The sequence below is a fragment of the Artemia sp. Qi Xiang Cuo genome, chromosome 10 (genome assembly GCF_049724085.1).
Source record: "Artemia sp. Qi Xiang Cuo chromosome 10, ASM4972408v1, whole genome shotgun sequence".
Classification (NCBI taxonomy): Eukaryota; Metazoa; Arthropoda; class Branchiopoda; order Anostraca; family Artemiidae; genus Artemia; species Artemia sp. Qi Xiang Cuo.
Genome location: NC_142803.1, coordinates 32,827,956 through 32,851,501, shown reverse-complemented (window position 1 = coordinate 32,851,501; position 23,546 = coordinate 32,827,956). Strand labels below are relative to the sequence as shown.

General features: G+C 35.9%; 1 protein-coding gene across 3 annotated transcripts in view; it reads right to left on the bottom strand.

Annotated features, from left to right (window-relative positions):
• LOC148947678 (motile sperm domain-containing protein 2-like) overlaps positions 1 to 23,546 on the bottom strand; it is a 104,304-nt gene that overhangs the window by 39,155 nt on the left and 41,603 nt on the right. For all 3 annotated transcript variants that reach the window (XM_089095356.1, XM_089095357.1, XM_089095359.1), the window contains exons 3-6: positions 22,295 to 22,450; positions 17,128 to 17,299; positions 13,433 to 13,593; positions 6,539 to 6,756 (exon numbers count right to left, since the gene is read on the bottom strand). In XM_089095356.1, the coding sequence (XP_088951482.1) occupies positions 6,539 to 6,756; positions 13,433 to 13,593; positions 17,128 to 17,299; positions 22,295 to 22,450 (707 nt within the window). The remainder of the gene's footprint in view (positions 1 to 6,538; positions 6,757 to 13,432; positions 13,594 to 17,127; positions 17,300 to 22,294; positions 22,451 to 23,546) is intronic.

Sequence of the window (23,546 nt, the reverse complement as noted above, 5' to 3'; positions counted from 1 at the left end):
ATAAAAATAACCAACTAATAAGGTATAACTATTAGAGAATGAGACTTATAATTTTCTCTGTTGTTTTGTGATGATTCCAGCTAAATAAGCCAAATTTAAAATCCTTCAATTATATCCCAATAATAATCACAAAATAAGAAAAGACAGACCTCACAGTTTTGTTTCCGATGGCGATTAGAAAACTGATACAGGAAAGAAGAAAAGATTGATATAATCTGTAGGCATGCGTTTTCATTTAAAATGCAAGGGAACACATATTACTTTACTGGCAGTTTTTATACTGTTAAGCTAATGAATACACCAGTCATTCTTACCAAAAAATGAGATAATTAACTAATGATTTGACTACGCACTTGAAACAAGAGTGGATTGACGGGACGGGGTGTCATTGACAATTTAGGCCTTAAATTTCAATTGTTAGTAATTTTCAGTCCATCCTGGAAAGAAATACCCTCAGAACCTTAACATGAGGTTAATTATAGTTAATCAAATAACTTGAAAAACGGAAAGTATGGAAATGCCAGAAATCTGGTAGGTTAACATTCATATTAAGACTAATGCAGTTTCTAGCTCTCGGCATAATTACTCTTTCGGCACAAGGCTAGAATTGGCTATAGACCCACGGGGATAGCTTCATTAGCGCATTGAAATTAAATCGAACATCATAAGAGTCCATCAGCAACTACTGAAATACCTAAACTTGTGCACGGATTAGAAGTGGGTCCACCAGAGCACCGAGAATATTAGACTAAAGTTTCGTTACAATATTGGTACTTGGAAAATATCAAAAACGAACTTTATCACCAATAATTATCACCAATAATTCTAAACTTTTTAAATGCATTTGAACCAGTCGGCCATAATCTGCCACAATCTAGTACCTGCGGTTTTAGAATTTCTAAATAATTGCGAAATACTATTTTTTCTTTTTCAGAACGGGAGAAATGAGACATGGAATTTCGTTAATATTCAGGGAGCCACGAGAGAGAAATGCTGATATTTATGGAAGGAGGTGATCAACAAGCAGCAGAAGATTTGAGAATGCAATTTCATGTGATCGATCATACTGAATACGAACGTCAGCGTTATATGGTCAATAAATGTCGACTAATTCCCTAAAAATCGGCTCAGCCGACGAAAATTCCCTTAAAATTAATCAAAATTTAACTGCCCCAAAATTGCTCAAATAATGACCAAAGGAAACTGAACATTCTCAATTTTCTCAAACTCTATATTCTGTTTTCAATTTTTTTTTCTTTTGCCATTCAGCTGTAATCCTTAAAAAATGACAAAAAGATAAAATAGTTCATAGTGTTTAGAGAATAAACTTAATTCATCTTGAAAATTTACCTATATAGGGTGTTTTTTTTATGGATTCTGTAGAAAATTCATCAATTTGCAAAAAAAGAGATCTAGAAATTCTCTAACTCTTTTCTTTTTTGAACTATTAGCGAAGAAACGGAGTGACCCTTTTTTTTTTTTTTTTTTTTTTTTTTTAGCTCGGATATGCACAGACATCTACAAAACTCAAATATGCCTGTCCCGGATAGATCTCTATGACTTAGCATAGCAGAAAAATTCCGTCGAAGCAATAGAACCTATGGAGAAGTATGCTCCAGCAACTTGAGTGAAGCCTTGACTTGCTTTATTGAGAACCTGGCAGAGCTGCAGGATTTACCCCCAAGGATTCAAGGATACATCAAGCATTCGGCAATGGACTGTTCAATGTGAATAGGTGAAATGACAAAGTCAACTGAATACCCAAGGATCATGTGATACAATCCACTATTAATTTGGATTAAAAAACAAAGGTTGGAATGACAGGGATTACTACGAATGAATTGGGGCTTGCATTGTACCTCAAAGTCAGTTTGACGCAGCTAACCACGACGATCAGTCTTCAGTCATCCAGCGGCAGCATAAAACTGTCGATAAAGTAAAACCTTTTCTGGAACCCAGGCTCGATCCTTCTCGATGAAGTGATGACGGCTTGTTCAATATTCGTCCTCTTGAGATAGTCGATAGTGAGATTGCTGACAGTCTTTTAGATGTGTGAGCTATTGGAAATAAAGCGTTTGAACGCTACTTGGACGCAAAATGCTTTTAGCAAAATGAAGGTCATGAATAATGAGCAGACGAAATAGAAAAAGAAGAACCAGACTTTTTAGTGCCGTAAATAGTCTCATTAATGTTGAACTTCAAACTGTCAAAGGGGTATTGGCGAGTGTTGAAATTGATGGGACCTAGAACTTTACGATCTGAAGAATTTGCTTTCTCTTGAGCTTCTCCCATATGAACCTTCTATATTAGAGAGTTCCGATTTCTGGGACGGTTGTTTTTTGGTCAGGAGCCAAATCAGCTCCTCTAGAGTATTTGAAAACAAAAGGCAGTTTGAATGAGCGGCACGTTAAAGTCGAGATTAGCAGTGAGTCGATTCACTCAAGGGCAGTACACCTGATACGGTACCTCAGAAATCACCCGACCACAGAAGCGGAAACCATTGAGAGCTACGGAAAACGAATATTTCCAATTCTGTCTTTTAATGGTGATATTAAAAAACAGCACGTCCTTGCAGAATATACGATGGAATATTTATACATGGTAAAAAAAAAAATCAACATAATCTGCTTGAAAGACTGCGGCGATTGCCACAAACAGCGAGAGTCTCCATACGAATTTACAATATTTCTAGGTATACACTGAAAGCTAGATGATTGGACACCGATGCTAATAAATTCCAAGGCAGAGTCAAAACTGACTTAACTTTTATTTGAGAAACTCAAGAACTTAGTCCGCGTGCCTCAAGCAGGTGTAACTGTCTGCTTCTCTGGAGGCTTTCAAGACCGATTCAAAGTAATGGCACTAATCGGAAATAGAAGTATTGATACAGACTTTGAACAGCGTTTGATTGTACCCATGAAGATGGTTATTGATATTGTATATTTTAATGTGAATGACACATTGTTATCCTATCCTTTTGCTGCAACATTATAAGCTATCCCTTGAACTCCACTCAAATTGAGAAAAACGCAAAATTTTTTGTCCGATTACATGAATGCTCAGTGCCTATGCATCAACTTGGCAGGAATTTACCAAATGGCCTAGCCTTTTTTTTTTAATTCGACTTCTTCATGCGCTTTCAGGCTGTAATACAGAAGATTTTATGTTCTCGAAAGGAAAAACAGTGGTCACTAAGGTTGTCGAGAAATGAGGATTGTGAGAAAAGATTACTTAGCTTGTGAAAGAGATAGAGGTCAGAGCTCGATCCTTCCATCCAAGAAAACTTTCTTTTTATTTTCAAGAAAGTCAGGGTTACCAATATACGGTAAAGATCCACACCTCTTCATCTCTCTTGATGACTTTCTAGTACATTTTTAATCTTCAGAGCATATTTGCCGCCATCTGACGCTGCCTTTGGGGGCCATACTAAGCACATTTACCTCCGATCGGATTTTTTTTTTTGTTACAAGTGAAATGCCTAAAGCAGCAGCTTTTAGATCCCCTAGATGTTTGGTTGGACATTTTAGGATGGTAAGGTTAGGCCAGCTGTGTCCACCCCTAAGGCATTCCCAGATGATGTGACGCTGTACAAAAAATTGTTCATCAGCAGGAAATATACCTTGTGATTTACTTTGTGGCTGTGGTGTGAAATGTTTTAACACTTCTTCTATTCTTTACAGTTAATTCTTCTAGTTCTATAGTTTTTAAAGTTTCTACTATCTACAATTTAGAGTCAGATGGAAAAATTTGATATACTGAGCCGGTATGTTTTAAAATTTGTTTGTTAATATGTAAAATGCATGAAATAGCTACCAGTTGCTATTAGAAGAGCATTCCAGTCTTTTCTGCTTATATTATTAGCAATTCACTTAGGTATCAGCTTGAAGATAATACATGTATATATTCCATTTGCGGGAAACAGCCTAGGCCTTGCGAGTTACTTTCTGGGTGTGAAGGGGGGGGGGTGTAGGAACGCTTCCTCTAGTTATAATTCAGACTCGGATGGATAAGCTTCATATGCTGAGCTATTATGTTCTTAAGTTGGGTTGCTTATACGTGCATTGCAGGAAATAGTTAGCAGTTATTCATATTATTAGTAATTTCTATTAGAGATGAATATATTCATCTTCAAGAACAAAGATTGCCTAGGATCTTGCCTTAGACCTCACGACTTACTTTGTGGCTGTGGGGGAAGGGGGAGGGAGAGAATGTATGAATGCTCCTTGTAGCTATAATTTGGAGATGGATAAGTATGACATTCTGAGCTATTATCTTCTATAGTTTGTTTGTTAATAAATTTATTGTACGGAACAATTAGCATTTATTATCAGAGCAGCATTTCAGTCTTTATTGTTAGTATTATAAGTAATTTCACTTAGGCATGAAACGATATTTATATCCAAGGTTAGGCACGTAAACCCCAAAATTTATGTATGGACTAATGAGTATATAGAGGTACTTTTCCAGTTACAGAGTATAGCTATCCATTACTCACCAGATACTTGAATGTTAGAACAATTTTTTTTTAGAACGAAAATGGTAAAATCGCAAGGTTCAAGGTCCTCAGCGATGAGGATGGAGGATGTGGCTATCAGTGGTATCGATTACCATAAGTGGCGTGATCATTGTCTGGAGTTTTTGTGAAACGTATCTTTCAAGAGAAAAAAAAAACGGTTTCCCAAAATTTCAAAGAGTAGCACCCCCCCCCCCCTCAAGCCGAGTATATACACTCTCCCCGTATTCGTAATCAGTGCTTAAATATACAATGATCGATTATCCCATATTCCATTATCAAAATTTCTGCTGCTTACTCATCACCTACCGGTCACATTTTCGGCGAGCGGCTTCCTGACTATAATAAGTTTCTCAAAGTCTATTTTCTTTCCGTCTTTGCCTCTCCACTTTCTAAGGGAGGTGGATACTAGGTTTTGTAATTGTAGTATGCAAGTTTGCATACAAGCACTGGCTGTACAAATCAATAACATCTGTTTATACCTCGGTAAATACTAGGTCGTATCTCAAAAAGTATAGCAGATAAAAACATTCTACTGCTGTCTTTATGCATCAATTCCAACATAGAACAGTGCACAAGACAATGAAATCAAGTATAAGAATCACGCCAGTTGCAAATAAAATGACAAACGGCTGATTCATTTTTGCAAGCCTAATGGTCCATTTTCCTAAGAAGGAAATGATAAAAATAAACGCTCTTTTTAAGTAATTGAAAAAGCGTAACAGTAATACTAGATTGCAGATGAGAATTACAAAGTAAACTAAACTAACAGACCATAAACTAGACTGATCCCAACCTATCACGAATTTTGTTACAAGTAGATAGTAGTCGTTGGGAAAAGGCATCTGTACAAATAGTTATTCCATTTTTATGCTCCAAAAAAACTTTGTGTATTTATGTTCTTGAAAATTGTGTAAATTTTGAATTGTGTCATTTTCGTCAGCTGAAGTAAAAAAAGAATGGGTGATCTAATTTGAGTTGAATGATATGTGCTGATAAGCCAAGCATAAAGCTTAGATAGCGTTGAGCACATGAGTCTTGTGGCAGGGGGATATTGCAGAAAATTATTATCCGAATTTACCAAATTAATGTATACAAAATCATGCAAAACCACCATAGAAACAGGAACTTTTACTTGTAGAAGGCCTACCTACATTTTGTAAGAATTCCAAAGCATACAAAACGCTGGGGTACTGCTTCAACCTAATTAAAGAGTTTCTTGTTGCCTTGTTTGTTGTTACGATTGACGTTTCGCTCGAAGGATTTACATATACTTTTCATAGGTCGACCTGGAATAAACTTTAAAATATCTGTTTCACATTTTCGGCATTTTTGTAAGTGGATTCGAGTTAGGCGCGTCTCATTTCATGTTCAAAAACCTGGGAGCTCGAAAGTTGTGCCAGGTATATATTACCACATGCCTATGATCAGTAACCTCACAACAAAACAAGAACTGTTGTGATAACAAACAGCAAATTGTTCGAATTCGACAGTTGACCGAGTGGAGAGAAGTTCACTCGATTAAGCCTGATATTATAGAATAAAATGTTAATAGTAAGTATGATATTAGACTCACCTTCGTTAACCATCAATAGATCAAGAAAATTTTACATATTTTTGAAATTTAAACAAACAAGGTTGTGTGTTGGATTCTGGCAAGGTCCTTATATTTTATGACTGTGGCCTAATAGTGAATTAAAAAAGAAAAGACAGGTCGTCCCGCGACAAGTTTTCATACCAATTACGAATTGGTTTTAAAATCTAGGTAATATCTGTCTTAATTATTTAATGTGTCAGCAATATCTGTTTTTATGCAAGTTTGAATCCAATTCTTGGTTGGGTTGCACTTCAATTTTAGTTGCCCTTTCCAGCGACCATTTTCGAAAAAAGAATTCGATGTTTTCCCCCTACAATCTCAAAGCTGAAAATTGTAAAACCAAGGGTTACAGCAACCCTTTTGTTTTCCACCACTTTTAGATACAAAGAACGACTATAAAGAATTCAAACCAGAATTATATAAATTACCTTTCTTCTCATTTCTTCTAACGCAGACAAACCATTCGCTGATGTGGCTTCAATTTGAGTTTTTTCGGGTATAAACTTGTACGTGTATGCGTCGTTACCTCCCCATTCAACCAATGCTTGATCAGGGGCTATGTATTCTGGAAGGGACTTTGGATCCAGAAACTTGACAACGGCCTGCGATTTTGGAGGTAACCAACTTTTGATGATTTTCCAGGCGGCTAAAATATAAAATAATTGCTACCAGAGCTAAGAAAGGGAATCTATTTCAGTAGAAGGATTAAATTATGGAAATGAAGGAGTAAGTAGAATGTTTATTTTAAGCATCTCAATAGATATTACACTAGGTTGATTTTTATTAGTAAGAATAACAACGACACGGTAGAAAAAAAGAAAAGCAAATTTAAACACAAGAAGAGAGACACGCAAACGCTTGCTTTCTTATTGCTACTAAATATTTAAAAGCCTAACGAGGATAAGACAAGCCTTTTCTTGTTATACAAGAAACTTCAAAATGCAGCCAGCACGTCACAAACAGCCTGCCAGTGAGTTTGCCGGTGATCCACCAACATTACTATTTATTATATTTATGCAATATATGATAAAAGTCGTTTAACCTTCTTTGTGATACAGCTTCGACAAAATGCTAGAGTCAATAAAATAGTGGCGCGAAATGAATTTGACATTGCCAATGCTATAAGAACAAAAAAGTAAAAAAAACTTTGAGCGGAATAAGTGCTTCATGTTTATGAAGAACGAAGCTCGCCAACAACAATCCTAAGCTTCACAAAATAAAAACAATCTATGTCAGACCTAATTTTGAACATATTAATTTTGCTTTTCATCTCTGATCAATTTAGTCCTAATTGTCTTCATTGTCATTTGTTTACAAAACAGTCTCTTCGTAGTTTATTTAATCCGTTTTCGTCAACGTCAGTGACCAGCATGAACAGTCTATTGAGCTCAAAGCTCTACTGACTATGAAAGCAAGTTCTCAAATTCTGCAGGTATAGGAAAATAATGGACCGTTTTTGTCACTAACCACGACTGTACAAGGCTACCATGACTCACTAGAAAAGCGTGAAATTTCATCAAATTGTAGATAGCCTAGCCACCAGTGAAAAAAGCAACTATTATCTCATCAAGTATCATCAAACAGTTCGTAGTAACGAACTATAAGTAAGGAGCGACCCGGCTCAAAAGTTACTGAAACTCTAAAAAAAGGAATTTTGATACCAAGAGATACGTCAAAAGAATCAGATTTCTACGCTGATTTCAAATATATAAGTTTCATTACGTTTAGTTTTACCCAAGGACACGCTGAATCTGATGGTGTCATTAAGATCCTATGACTTTGAGGGGGTATTTCCTCCTTTTTTTGAAAATAAGGCAAATATTCTCAGACTTGTAACTTTTGATGGGCAAGACTAAACTTGATGAAACTTGTATATTTGAAATCAGCAAAAAAATTCGATTCTTTTGATATATCTATTGATATCCGAAATTCCGTGTTTTAGAGTTTTGGTTACTATTGACCCAGGTTGCTCCTTAATTACAGTTCATTACAAAGAAATGTCTGATGTTTTTATGTAAGGGGTGGTCACATAAACTTCAGAGAAAGCTCATTCTATTGGAAATCAGAAGTTCTAGTGTCCTTTACAAGAGGCAACAGTCATCGGAGGACAGTCAGCCCCCCCTCACGCCCTTTTTTCCTCAAATGCATACGATCAGAAGGAATATTGGAAATCAGAAGTTCTAGTGTCCTTTATAAGAGCCAACAGTCATCGGCGGACAGTCAGCCCCCCCTCACGCCCTTTTTTCCTCAAATGCATACGCTCAGAATTTTGAGATACCCATTTTGTTCAAAATAGTCCAAATGGAAAAAATATAATTTTGGGGTTGACAAAACCCCCCACAGCCCCCAGGGCAAGGGCTATAAAATATGTAAGTTGCCCATTGTTAATATATAAGGTTTTTGTAGATGGGGCAGTCGTAAAAACTTTGGAGGGGGCACATTAGATTGGAAATCAAAAGTTCTAGTTCCTTTTTTGAGTCCAAAGTGATAGAAGGGCAAACAGCCCACCCCCAAGCTCTTTTCCCATAATACATCCGATACATGCAAGCTGTCTATTGTTAACATTTAAGGTTTCTACGGAAAAGATGGTCGTATAAACCTTGGAGGAGGCTCATCCGATTGGAAGTCGATAGTTCTAGTTCCCTTTTTAAGAGTCAAAAGTGAAACCCTTGCGCCCTTTTTTCCTCAAATACATCTGATCAAAAATTTTGAGATAAGCATTTTGTTAGAAATAGTCAGAAGGTCAAACAACTATGCTTCCAAAACTGACCCCCCCCCCCGCCCCCGAGGTCACGCTTCTAAGTTACGCAAGTTGCTTATTTTTAACATATCAAGTTTTTAAGGATGAGGGGGTCGTTTAAACTTTTGAGGAGACTGATTCGATTGAGAAACTTAAAATTTTTAGCACCCTTGTTTAGAGTCAAAAGTGATTAAAGAGCAACCAGCACCCGCCCTCGCCCTTTTTCCCCTCCTGCAACAAATAAAAATTTTGAAAAAGTCATTTTGTTCAATATAGTTCAAAGGTCAAACGACTATGCCACCGGGGTTGACACACCTTCCCCCAGCCTCCGGGGCAAGGGTTATAAGTTATGATAAATAAAAGTTCAAATACGGATAAAATCCTTTTAATGACAGCGTTTCACAAACAGTGATAGAAATTCAAAAAAATACCAGATATTTCGGTCACATATGCAGTGACCGTCATCACCTGATGACGGTCACTGCATATATGACCGAAATATCTGGTATTTTTTTGCGAATTTCTATCACTGTTTGTGAAACACTGTCTATTAAAAGGATTGTATCCCAATTTGAACTTTTATTTATCGTCATGGAAAGGCAGTGTGGCCTCCGAAATTATCTACATTATAAGTTACGCATTTTATCCATTGTTAACATATAAGGATTTTATTGGAAAAGAGGGCATGTTTGATCCGAGGTCTACAAAAAGGCTAAGGGTTTTAAGGTGAAACTTTAAGGAAATGTTGAGAGGGATGCCGAACACATAGAAAACACATAATGGGATAGCTGGTTGTGAAAAGGGAATATCAGCAATATCTAAAGAATAACTCAGGGTATTAAGTTGAAAATTTCGAGGTGTGTTGAGGAGATGTCGAAAAGAGACTTCAGCGTAACCAACTTCCCTAGCTCTTTTTAGGTGCCCCCTCTGTTCAACAATGATCAAGATTTTTGAATTCTCATTTCGTTCGAACCAGTCAACATGTCCAATAGCTATACTTCCCGGAATGATATGACCCCATAGCCCCGGGGCAAGTATTGTAAATAATGTAATTTGCCCATTGTTTACATGCAGGATTTATCCTTAGGAAAAGGGGGAAAATTAGATTCTGATTGTGCCCAAAAAGGCCAAGGGTATTAAGGTGAAATTTTGGAGACTGTTGAGGGTTATATTATACCAATTTAAAATGCACTATGTGCATCCAGCTTATCAAAAAGGAGTATCTGCAATATTTAAGAACGGCTGAGGGTATTGAGTTGAAACTTTCAGGACATGTTGAGGTGGAGGATGAAAAGCAGTTGAAAGGCCGAAAACCCCTTCACACGCCCTGTTTAATTGTCTTCCTTCCAAAATTTGTAAAAAAATTGAAATAGACATTTTGTTCAAAATAGTCAAAAGCTCAAATAACTACACATATGGGGATGAGATGATCCCCACCGGCATTGTAGAGGGAAACAGAACACAATGAAACACACTGTGTTTATATTAATTGTCAGTAGAACATATCATCAATATTGAAGGAACAGCTGAGGGCATTATGCTGAAAATTTTCAGGGGGCATTGAAGAGCTATCGGAGAGCAACCAGTCCCCCTCGTCCTTTTTAGATGCTCCCTCCTCTTATTACTGAAAAATTTTGAAAAAAGCAATACTGTTCAAAACATTCAAAGTGTCTAGTAACTAAGCCTCCAGGGATGCGCTGCCCCCCAAAGACCCCAGGGTCAGGATTGTAAATTCTGCAATTTTCTCTTTTTTTACATACACGATTTATCATTAGGAAAAGGGAGGATGTTTGACTTTAGGTGGGATCGAAAAAGTTAAAAGCATGATGGTGAAACTTTGGGGAGTGTTGAGGGGCATGTTAAACTAAATCTAAAGATACTATGTGCATCTTTTTTTTTTATCAAAAAGGTGATTAGCAATATCCCAAGAACAGCTGAGAGTACTAAGTTTAAAATAACAGGGCATGTGGAAGAGGATGTTGAAAAGTAGCCGGAGGGCAGCCAGTCCCTTTCCCGTTCCCTTTTTGGCTGCCCTCTTTCCAAAGATATCTGATCCAAATTTAGAGTACCTATCTTGTTAAAAAAAAAAAAAAAATATACTTCCCGGAATGACTTAAACCCCGCAGCCTCAGGACGAGTGTTGTAAACTATATAAGGTGCCCAATGTTTATATACAAAGTTGGTTATTGGGGGAAGGGGACATATTTGATCCTGAGTCTCTAAAAGGCTAAGAATATTAAGGCAAAACTTTTAAAAAATGCAGAGGGGGATGTCAAACAAAACCAAAGCAGTCTATATCAAGGAGGGTTTTTAAAAGGACACAAGGGTATTAAGTTGAAACTTTGAATGAATGTTGAAAAAAGAACGAAGGGCGGCTCCCCCTCTCGTCCTTTTAGATGTTACCCATAACACTGATAGGGATCAAAAACCCTTTTATTCGAAATAGTCACAACGTCTAATAGCTAAGCCTCTGGGGATGCCATGTCCCCGCAGCCCCCGGGCAAGGAGTGTAAATTATGCGCTTTGTCTATATTTTAAATGCAGGATTTATCATTAATAAAAGGGGGAGGGGTGTTTGATCCTGGATGTATCCAAAATGCTAAGGTTATTGAGGCAAAATTTCGGGAAATGTTGAGGGGTATGTTGAGCTAAATCAAAAGAAACTATATATATCCAAGTTATCAAAGAGGCGTAGCTGCAATATCTTAGGAACGGGTATGGCAATTAGCATCGAAACTTTCAGGACCACTACTACTACTGCTGCTATTGCAGCTGCAAATGAGACTGGTTGTGACTGCAACTATGACAACCTCCTAATGCGATAACTTGCAACTGTGAATATGACTGCTCGCCACTGCAGCTAGATCTATTTTTGACTAATTTTAGGGAATGTTGAGGGGGATGTTCAACTTTGAAACTTTAATGTTGAAAAAAAACAACATCACTTTGATGTTTTGATACTTTGAAGAAACTTTGATGTTAAAAAAAGTTTTATGTTGAAATGGGGAATGTTGAAAAACTTGAAATTTTGGCAAACAAAAATAAACAGAAAATGATCAAAATAAACTTTCCGAAAAAGAAATTTCTTAAAAAAAAGTAAAGAGCCATATGAAACTCAAGACCAGCAGAAATAAATCCACACAATAATTCAAACTTAAAACGAACGGAAATAACTATTAAAGAATAAACGAAACCCAAAACGAACATATATTAAATAACATATCTAGCGACGAAACATACAACACGTACTAATACCAATGAATAAATAAATTTTAAGACGAGTACAAATTCAATTGAATATTCAAATCAAACTTAAAACAAACAAAAATCACTACAAACAAAGAGTTTGGCTACTGCCCCCTTCCCCCTCCTCTAGCTGTAAAAATATAAAGCCTACTGCATCATTGGAGCTTTACTGAAAACAAATTAGGATACAAATATTTTTTTTACTTAAAATCTTGAATTAATGAGCTTTCAGTGATTAATATCATTATATATCAAATATTCAGTTTAATTTTATTAGTTCTTTCCAGGGACTTTTCAAGACAAAATATAAAAAAAAACAAGTTGTTTCAACTGAAAATCAGGAGTAACAATAAAATTTAAAACGAACAGAAAGTATTACGTATACGAAGGGGATTTCTCCCTCCTCAACACCTCGCTCTTTACGCTAAAGTTTTTTAGTACTTAAAAATAAAAAACTTTTTATTGTTCTAATTAAACGACCCTTGTGTTTCAGGAGTCGTTCTAAAAGAATTGGGACAAAATTTAAACTTTAGTGCAAAGAGCGAGGTGTTGAGGAGGAGGCAATCTTAACGAAGTTTCAGCCCTTTTTAATTGAAACTCATTAACTTTGTACAGCTAGTGCAGTTTTGACAAATAGCCAAGGCATAGCTACCAGAGGGTTTAGATAACTTCGCTTTATGTAGGTCGCGATAATTTTTTGCTAGAAATTTATAATACACAACAAATTGGTTTCCCTTCAAGAATAACTACAACAAATAAATAAACGAATTAACCAGAAAAGTTAAATTCTTTTTAATTTCTCCGATAAAAGCTAGCAAGAGCCAACATTAATTTCTGCTTCATATCTTTCTCATAAAAGGGATATTTGTTTCAATCATTTATTCCTAAATTTTTTTTTTTTTTTTTTTTAGAGAGAAACATTTTCACAGTTTCTACAACGTATATACATATCTTCATAATGCTTCACTTCCCTCCTCAGATCCAAATGTTCAGACTCTTTTTAATAAATTTAAACAATTAGAAAAAAAGTAGGAGAAATGTGCTAAAAAAAAGTGTTGTAGAGGTACACTGATTAAAGATTTCATTAAAAACAGTCAAAACAAAATAAGACCAAAAATACCAGATTTTGTTGCTTTACTTTGTTTTTAGAAAACATCGTTTGTCAAAATAATAGTAATATTGGCTTTCCTTCGTTTTCTAGGGATCAACTTGATAAAAAAAAATATTACACATTTTACAACCTGGTATTCAAAGCTATTAAGGCGACAAAAAAGAAAAGATTTTAATTTGACAGCAAGAAATTACGCAAAACAAGCCCAAAGACACAAAGACTTACCGTTTAGAATCCAAGGCATTTCAAACATAATGAGGTAATTCAGAAAATAGGGATAATATTCCTGAAGGCAAGAAACCAAAAATCTGGTAAAGTCCATGTCCATGTCTCGGATTCCACAGCCCGTCAGCTCCACGAAAACTGTAATTTTCTCCTCCGACTCTCTATTCAAGAAAGAAAACAAGCATGAGAAATAGATCAAGAAATATCGGTTCAAAACGAAATTGCACACGACTAAATGTAAAAATAACAATGGACCAGTAGCGTTGGTTCACCAAATTTAGGGGGAGGGGAAAATACATTTTTCGAATCTAAGGAGGGGAGTTAGATTTGTAATTTCTTTAAGGAAAATACCAAAAGGCATCTTTAACGAAAATATCCCGAAAAAGGCATTTTTCGAAATCCAGGGGAGGACAAAAAAAATCTAGGGGGCAATCCCCCCTCCGCCGCTCCCCTCCAGCTGATACCAATTCAATGGACACAGCAACAACAAGGCCGAGGTAAAAAAAAAAAAAAAAAAAAAATGCGAATTATATCATAGGGTTACACAGGAGAAATGCGTGAATGATTTATATAATAGACATAAAGAGAAGAAAAAATTACATAATATAAAGTCTCCTTGATTAATAAAGCATGTTAAAACATACTTATCGGTCCTCTTTTCTTTAATACACCAAATAACATTAATATTCATCCGGAAAACCTCGGAATTTAATTTGCATTTCAAGTTCTTTTACTTTCATAAAGTTTAAACTAAAAAAGATCATGATACTAAGTCTCTTCATCAGATCAATCACAAGCTAAAAACTAAGTCTTAAACAAAAATGAATTCGACCTAGCAGCAACAATCAGAGGTTGTTTTCAATTAGGTAAAATTTTAACCATTTAATGAAAGAGTCTGGGCTCAACAACTTGGGGAACAAAATAAACAAAGGAAGGGTTCTCCATAGATAGAAATCTCTTAAGCAAGTTCCTGCGAGCAATTCCTAGAGAATAAGGGTGGGAACTTTTTGCTGCCTTAACTGCTATAAGCTTCAATTACCAAACATTAGCCGAGCCTAAAATTATTTGGTTTGCGACGAAGGTCAGTGGTACGACCCTGTAAGCTCAGCCAGAGCCAACCCAGCTCCAAATGGGTACCTAGACAAATTGAAGGTAAACATGTGAAGCATCGGATGATCTGCCCTCAAACACGCGCAACACTTCCGGCCGAAGGCACAGAATAAAAGAAATCGGTACCTGCCCTACGAGGATATGAAAAATTGAGAAAGTTACGGGGTAAATCGTAAAAACCTAGAGATATTGCCTTGGTAGGGAAAAGGTCTGTAAACCCACCCCTTCCCTACTCTCCACATATGTGCCTCTGAAGGAATGCACTTTACATTAATATTATTATTATGTATATTTTGAAGATGTTATTATTGTCAGTTTGGGTGAAATATAAGAAATTATTGGGAAAATCTTAAAAACATGGATATTATGTCTTAGAAGAGGAAAGGTTCATTAGCCCAATCTGACCCCACCCGCACGTTTGTGCTTCTGTAGATATGGGCTTCAAACTGCTATTATTTGTCAATTCTTTTTAATGATGTCATAATGGCTGGTTTGGGGTATTCGAAAGTTGTTGATAGCAGTTGGAATTCTTTGAAGATAGGTTGAAATTCGCGCTGAAGGTCCTGGTTGAACTTCGGGGAAGTTTTTAAAAAAATTTAGTTTTAAAAGTCATATTTTAATGCAAGTTTTCATTATATATTCATTTGTGTTTTGCTAAGGACGATCCTTGGATATAGGGTCAAAATATAATAATTTATTTTTAGACTCTTTACAAAGCATTAAAAATACTGAAAGAGGAGTATAAAGGAAAAAAAAGAAGAAAATACACAAAAACACAACAAAAATACAGCATAAGAAGTAAAAACCAACGAAGAATGAGTTTACATATCAATCAAACAAAACTACAAAATAGGAAATTAACAAATGAGATACCTCTGATGAATACCAATAAAATTTAAGCACGGATGCAATTCCGAGGAAAAAATCTGCAATACGCTCTCTACGCTTCTGGAATCTTAACGAAAGTTCTTTCATTTTCACAGTAATAAAAAACTTTGTATTTCTTAGTTATATAAGTGTTCCTGATCCATAAGGGAAGGCCAAGAAAAAATTTACAATATCAGAAGAACTATCTACGGATTAAAAGGTGTTCAGTCTTGCTAAGAAACTTCCACACCGGTAAAATAAAAAATATATGGGGCGCAAACATAGCATTGTAGAGCCTACTTAGGCAATTCTTATCAAACTGCCCTTTTATTTTGGCGATCATACCATAGGTCTTACGAAGTTTTTACTTGATAGTTTGAATAATAAGAGTTCAGGTAGACGTACCAAAAGGTAGTCCCCGATAATTTGACATATCCGTACTTACGATTGAGGATGACCCGACTAGAAGACACTCACTCGCTCCACATTTTGGATTAAATACCATAAATTTGGTTTTAGGAGCCTCTAAGGAAAGACCTATATCTGACAGACTAGAATGGACAATATTAACGGCAGCTTGAAGAGAATCAAGAGCTTTAAATAGCAGAACTTTATCATCGGCATACGATAGATGGCTAGTATCAATGAACCTGTCGATTAGGAAGGGGGGAATATTTCTAGTAATTGTTTGGATAGCGTTATTAAATAAAGCTGGACTAATAACCGAACCTTGTTTGACCTATCTCTTTACTGGAATACAATCGATAAGATGGGTACCAGAACGCACCTTAGAATGCGAATTTTGATACCAATGCCACAAGCAAGAACAAATGAAAGAGTTGACACCATTACGAAGGAGAGCAAGAATAGCCTGAGAATAAGGGACAGAGTCAAAGACCTTAGAAATAGCCAAGGCACACACAAAAAGACTTTTCTTAGCCAAACGGTGCCGAACAATAATATCAAAGAAAATAGCATGTGCATTTTGAACTCCAATGCCACTTCTGAACCCAAACTGCTTATCGCCTAAATTGCAACGTTTCGAGTTCCACTGTCTTACAAATAAAAATGCCCTATTGTTCTAACTGTTGTTTGTATTTATGATGGAAAGGCAGTGTGGTCTTCGTCTCCACTTACTTCTAGCTAAAGGTCTGCTAATACAACTTTAATTTTGATTTTGAATAAAAAAGGATAAGATTCTTCCATTACGTGCAGTTTCACTGCAATAGTTTTACGTTGCTTTTTTTGGTAACATTCGTGTATTTTAGGCTTAAAAAATTAATTGCTATAAATTCTTCCAAATTCGATTTAGCGATTTAAAAAAATCCAAATATAACCAAAGATGTTCAGTCTCTTACACTTTTTGAGCAACAGACTAGCGAAATTTACTGAGGAAATCTTGCTATTTAAGAAGATAAAAAAATCCAAAAAGTGTTGCGCAAAAACAGCAGGCATTACAGACGAGCAGATAAAAAATTTTTAATTCGACAACCGACAGAAGATATTCCAAATCACAAAATAACTGAACCTTATTTTTTGAAGAAAAATGTGCTGTGAAGTTAATGTATCGATGTCACAAATGTGCTGTTCAGACGCAAAAAGAGAGCAATAAATCCCATTGTGCGTTGTGGAAAACCGATGGGTTTTCACCTTTTCGCTAGTGTCTGCATATAGCACAGATACTTCAAAACGACAAAACTATTTCACAGTAAAAGTACCTTTCAAGGCGATCAAACCAATAAAGCAGAAGTTTTTTCAACTCATCAGTTTTCTCGTCTGTTCTGGTTTTTGGTTTAATAACGAATATTCTGCAGCCATCTTTGTCATAGCCTCTTTGGAAAAATCCTCCAACACTTAGAAATTTCTCTCCGAACATGTCTGGATTCAAATCTAGAAAATAAATACTGGAATTGCTTTTCATTATACAAATATACATAAAATTTTCCATTATGAGTTTTAAAGCTATTGACAACTTTTTTTTGTTTTTCCGCCCCTGAATAAGTTTTCTGACCCCCCCCCCAATTTTGATTTATGTGGAAATGTGCCTGTATTTACAAAGATACCTAAATACTATTATAGTTAATTAAGATAATTCCAAATCCCACAACGCAAGTAATGAAGCATAGCGCAGTCATTAAGCTCTGGAACAAAATCTAGGGGAGGCGTTGAATGTGAACTGTCTGAAATATCCCTGATTGGACACCCTTATGCCTAAGGGTGTACCGTTTCCTAATCTTTTTAATTTATCAATGGGTGGGTATTGGAGGCCTGAATCATAATAGTATGCCAATAATCCTCACTTTTACTGTAATAACCCTTGATTCTGCTGATAACAATAATATCCTAGCAGAGTTCGTCAAAGAACCCAAAGAAACGATCAGCGACGCCACTGATTAGGCATCATTAATGGGCCTGTTAATTAGTATTTAAAAGACAAAATCAATATGTACCTCCTACCCCGAAGCAGTTTGCACTCCAATCTTACTCTACAAGAACAAGATTGAAGAAGAGCAGTCGTCAGAGTATTCATGATGAATACCCTGAAGAGGATAGGCCGAGTATATAAGGTTGGAGCTGTTCTGGTGCTGTGAGATAGTTGGGGTATCCACTCCGTCGATATTGGGTGATATTATGCAGTAAGGGTGTGTATGAATTAAAAAAAAGGAATAAAAAAGAGGGAAGTCTTAAGAGCTGTTATATTCGGCGCTTGATATATAAATGGTTCCAGACAATATTTTATTGCCTATTCTCTTTTTTTATTGGTGTTGCGAAGTGAAATTTTGTTGTTATTTTTCGTGTTTGCTTCATATATATATTTTTTTTGTTGGGTTGGGGGGGATGAAACCAAGTAACCAAGGTCTTCTGAAATTTAATGAATATGGCCAATTATGATGGTAATTCTCGGAGCATTAGCCGGTTTAAAAATCTAGAAGCTTCAAATGTAGTTGTTGGAAGTGTGTTTACGAAGCAGCTACTTTGAAGTTACGATATTGGGATAGCAGGGCAATATAAATCTTTCAGTTCAGAATTTGTTTAGGGACGGAATCCAACCAAGCATGGTTATGCGAGAAGCATCAAAGTTTTCCACCTTGACTACCAACGGAAAAATTCTTCTCATAATTTCTTCAATAATATCTGCGAACTTTCTATTTTACAGGTTATCGGTCTTACTCAAACTTGGCAAAACGACCAAAACTTGGCTCTCTTATAAATCCCAAGATGCAAATTTTATAATAGGAAACATGGAGACAATCTGGAAAAAATGAAGCATTCATCGGAAGCGATATTGAGATTGTGGTAAAAAAAAATGACCCAACAGTAGGCCTATATCATAAATTCCGACCATTTATTAATATGTCAGATATTTTACTTCCTTATTAATATGTGTTTGAAGCAGCAAAAGTTCCTGATTGTTTGAAAGTTGCTACAGTAACTCCTATTGTTAAGAGAGGTAATGAGAATTATCTTGTAAATTACCGGCCTATTTGGGGATTTACCTGTTATATCTCGTGCTCTAAAAAAGAATATTAACATTGAAATATATGACCATTTGAAGCTGCATAAACTGCTACATCCAATTCGATTTAGTTCCAGGAAGGGTATAACTACAGATATGACATTGTCATATATACATAAAAAAAAGGTAAAGAATATGGCATTGGACTTTACAGTTCCTACCGGCGGTGCTGATCTCCTTTTCTTGGCCCTTAAGCCAGGAAGTGTAATGGGGGGTTGGGGGCCAACCATCCTGTCTTTTTAGCACACCCTTCCTGCTTACCTTCTCCAGATTTCTCCAGGTACCCATTTAAAGCTGCGTAGACTCTGGCTGAGCTTACAGTGTCACACCACTGACTCCCGTCCTAACTTCAGTAATTAATGAAGCTCTTGACAAAAATTTAAGAGCGGCTGGTTTATTTCTGGATTTGATTGAGGCATCGACAGCATATACCGTCAGATGCTGTTACAAAGATGTGATTTTTCTAGATCAAGAGGGGCCATTTTGGCTTTTCTTCGTGATTAACTCCACAATAGGAAGCAGTATCTTCACCTGAACGGACTCTCTTCAAGTAAAGGTCCTTGATTATAGTGTCCCTCAAGGTTCTCTATTACTTTCTATTTTATATATATATATTTTTATTAATGATCTACCTAATACTGTTACAAGTGCTTTTAGAATTAAGGATCTAGATGACCCTCTATCTTTTGGGACTAGGATCATTACGCCCTTGTAAACATGACATTGATGTGTGTTGCTGCAACTGAACAACTACTTAATTCTACAGTCAATGCAACAATGACTAAAATGTGTCTATGATAAAAAGGTAAACCGTCTTGACTTAAAGGTCACATAAGTCAAATTTTGTTATCTTTCCGCGGCCTCCAAATCGTTACCATTGGATAACAGAAATACCTTCACAGTAAGGAATCCTTAAGCCGTGGAAGTCCGTGAAGTACCTTGGAATCGGTAATGATGAAAATTTATCATCTAAGTACCAAGTTAAGGCTATTAGTAAAAAATTATCGCGTGATTTAGGGAATATTCGTAAATCAAAACATGTTTTCTATCACATGTTTTACAGCTATTGAATGTCCGTTTTTGTACTGTTAGTCTTTATGGCTTGATAAAATATTAGATATCTTCCAATATTTTACTCAATAGACGTACTACGGAACAATAGGGGCGTTTTTTCACTCATCAATTTGCTAAGATCTTACATCTTTTTCAGGAAACGCTTAAAAGTGAAATCTTTGAACAAAGATCTTACATCTTTGGTCGTTTTTGTGCAAACGTCTTTCATCATTCGGCTCTGATCAGCGGTCTGAGAACAATGATGAGTAGATCATCAAAGTTCTCTCATCATTGTTCTATATGGCAGAACAGTGGCTTCACACTTTCTGCTAACATCAGTAAGCTGTAAGATCTTTGTACAAAGATGAGTTAAAAAACGATAATCTTTGCAGAAAGATGCAAGATCTTTGATGTAAGATCTTAGTGCTAAAAAACGGGCTTAATGTCATTAGACCAATTTGTAGAATAGGAAACCAGTATTCGACGAGGTCAGTATAAAGTAATCTTAATACAATGCCTGGATCTGAATCGCGTGATTTTTTATACACTTGTTTTTATGCAAGTGTTGTATTGGGTGCCTTCCAGATTTCTTTACGAGAGTACTTCGTAAGAGGTCTAATGTTCATTATCAAGGTACTCAAACAAGGGGAAATATTGATAACCCCTTCCTAGTTTCTATTAGGACTACTTTTTCAATTATATATAGGCATATTCCAACGCTTAGCCCTAGTGTTAATGACTTGCACATTAATCAATTTAGATCTGAGCAACGTATGAGACTACTCAGTAAGTATACCCTCAAAATGGATTGAGATCAAACGGGAATACCACTACTACTACTAACAACTCAGTGCAAAACCAAGCCGCCTGAGCCTAATACAGCTGCGCATTTTCCTCCCTCAATCTATTCAAAGCTTCCCTCTTTATACCCTCCCAAAGAGTTCTAATTTCTTTTAAATCCTTTCTTACGACTTCATTCCACTCCATTCATTGAAGACATGCTTTTTGGTTGGCCGGATGGATGGCCGAATTGATAATTATATATCAGAAAAAAATATTCTTTTGTTTATTTATTGAGTGGTTTGTGTTTATTATTAAGTTTACAGTTATTGTTGCTTCAGAATCATGATGTTATACGGTTCTATTGTGTGTGAATTATTTACGTATGTATTTCTTAGTACAAGGTGTCACTCTGCAATAGATTATATTCCTTGTAACTAATATTTATTGCTATTTTTTTTAGTAGCACACCGTCGCAAAGAACGCTTTTGGTGAGCTGCGGTCAATCTTGTTGGTGGTTTTTGAAGATAAATTGCAACTACTAATCCCAGGTAGTATTTCTACTTATCCCATTAACCAAGACTTGAGGAGCTACAAAATAATACAGTCAAAAACAAAACAAGGTCTTTCTGCTATTAGAATTTGTATTTGTCAATCCTCCGCCTCTTTTTTAAAATTTGACACCTATAGTGGGCTAGACTCAAACATCTGAACAGAAAAGAACTAACCCATCTTCAACATTCCCTGAAAGAAGGCAAGTACCCAAAGCTCCATTTTTAATCAACCGACCGACAAAAACTACACAGAAGCTGCAAGTTGCTCACATTTGGTTGCAAATACTAACAAAATGCAATGAAAGGCATACCTTAAAAATGAAACTCAGAACTGAAAGTTGTTTTCACTTCCTTATGAAAATTAATGTTGATTGTTTATACTAACTTTGGATTTTTATGACTTCGTGTCTTGTTATAAAACTCCTGACAAAAATGATGGACTCCTGTCCATCCTTTTAGGTCCCGAAGAAGCCAGCCTCGTCAAGAAGTTGTCTGGTCTAAGAAACCTAGAAAAATGCTTTCCTTTGGGTCAATAAACCCCGCAATAAAACTCTTACCAGTATTTCGAAAAGCATAGTCTTAGAAGTGATCTTCAACAAAAGAATTGTCCACTAGGGTGAAACTTTTAACTCCAAGACACATCAGAATTAAAAGTGGGACCACGAGTGGGCCCACCTTCTCAAATAGTTATGTTATTATGTAGTTCTTTCTTCCTGTATTTGTTTTTCTTGTCAGTTTTGCTTTTTCTTTCCTTTTTTGTTTGTGCTTTGTCTTTTTCAGTTGATTGTAAGACAGGCTATTAATAAAATTCATTCATTAACCTTAGATCTCAATCTGGCATTAATGAACCGGAAGTAACGTCACGCAAAAAACGCTTGTAACACACCGAATGGGAGTGCCAAGATCACTGGTACTCACTAAAGTCTTGTATCTGTATAAGCATGAAGGGCTGATTCGAAAAAAATATTTAGTAAATCCTACCATCAGTTTTGTATTCAAAACGAACTTTCAATGCGTTCATAGCCATTCTGAAAGCTGCATCCATTTCTGAATCTTGATGTAGCAAGAATCTCCTCATCCAATTTCCTCCACGAGTTTCATTCTTCAATCGTATCAGATCTGACTTTAAGAAATTCTCTGTTGGAAAAAAAAAGTAATTAAAATGCTGTACTGATACTAGTGTTATAGCACGTTGAGGTTTAGCTACAATAATAACCAGACACTCTTACAGTAAAATGAGCATATCAGCAGTGTCCCATGCTTGTAACAATTTAAAGACTGGAAATAAGACTGTTTTTTTCACATTCTTAACTTTTCTTTGAACCTCCAAACAGTGGCCGAAGGAAGAATGTGCGTAGCTTTGTTGGCCTGAAATGTTATAGTGCCACACCAAGTTGTCAGTAGCAGTACCTCCTTTAAATACATGTTCTATTAATACTTATCTAAGGACTATTTACCACCACATACTCAATTCTAAATTATTCAACCATGCAAATTTAAACCATCTTGTCAACTGGAAAATAATTAATAGACATCTCAAATGAGCTGTTTTTCTACTTGTATATCCATGCTAGAATAAATGGGAACAACTTGACAACCTTTCACCATCCTGAATACCACTGCTCCTCAAACCTGTTGCCATCCCCCCAACTCTTTTAAAGGTTAGATTGTCATTAAAACTTTTGCTGAAAACGAAATGCATTTTGAACGATTTCTCTTTTTTTTTTAACTGCAGCATTATGCAAATTAAATACTCTTTGAACTTCTTCGAATTCTTTTCTTTGAAATTGGCATATTTGTAACAATCAATCTAGTTCTATTAGCAAAATATGTTTCAATTTTTCATCAGTCGTTTCGTCCTTTTCCAGGCCTGTCAAATGTATTAAATCAAGGCTAAAAATTTAAATTGAGCTATTTGTTTAATTTTTAGTATAGTCAAGACCCAGGTTTTTTGGGAGTTTGAGCAGTGACAACACAACAGCTATTAGTGGTAAACTGGTTGAAACAAAACATTTTTGACAATCAATTTAGTTGTACTATTTTAAAAGATATTTATTTTTGTTAATATTTTATTCGTTTTAAATACATTTATTTACAATGCGTAAAATGAACTGCCCCCCCCCCCCCCGAAAAAAAACATTTAACCTAAGCATAGTGATTAATTACAGTGAAGTACAAAAGACACTTTAGCCTTTTGGGACTTAGAGAGGTAGCAATGCAACACTTATTTGTG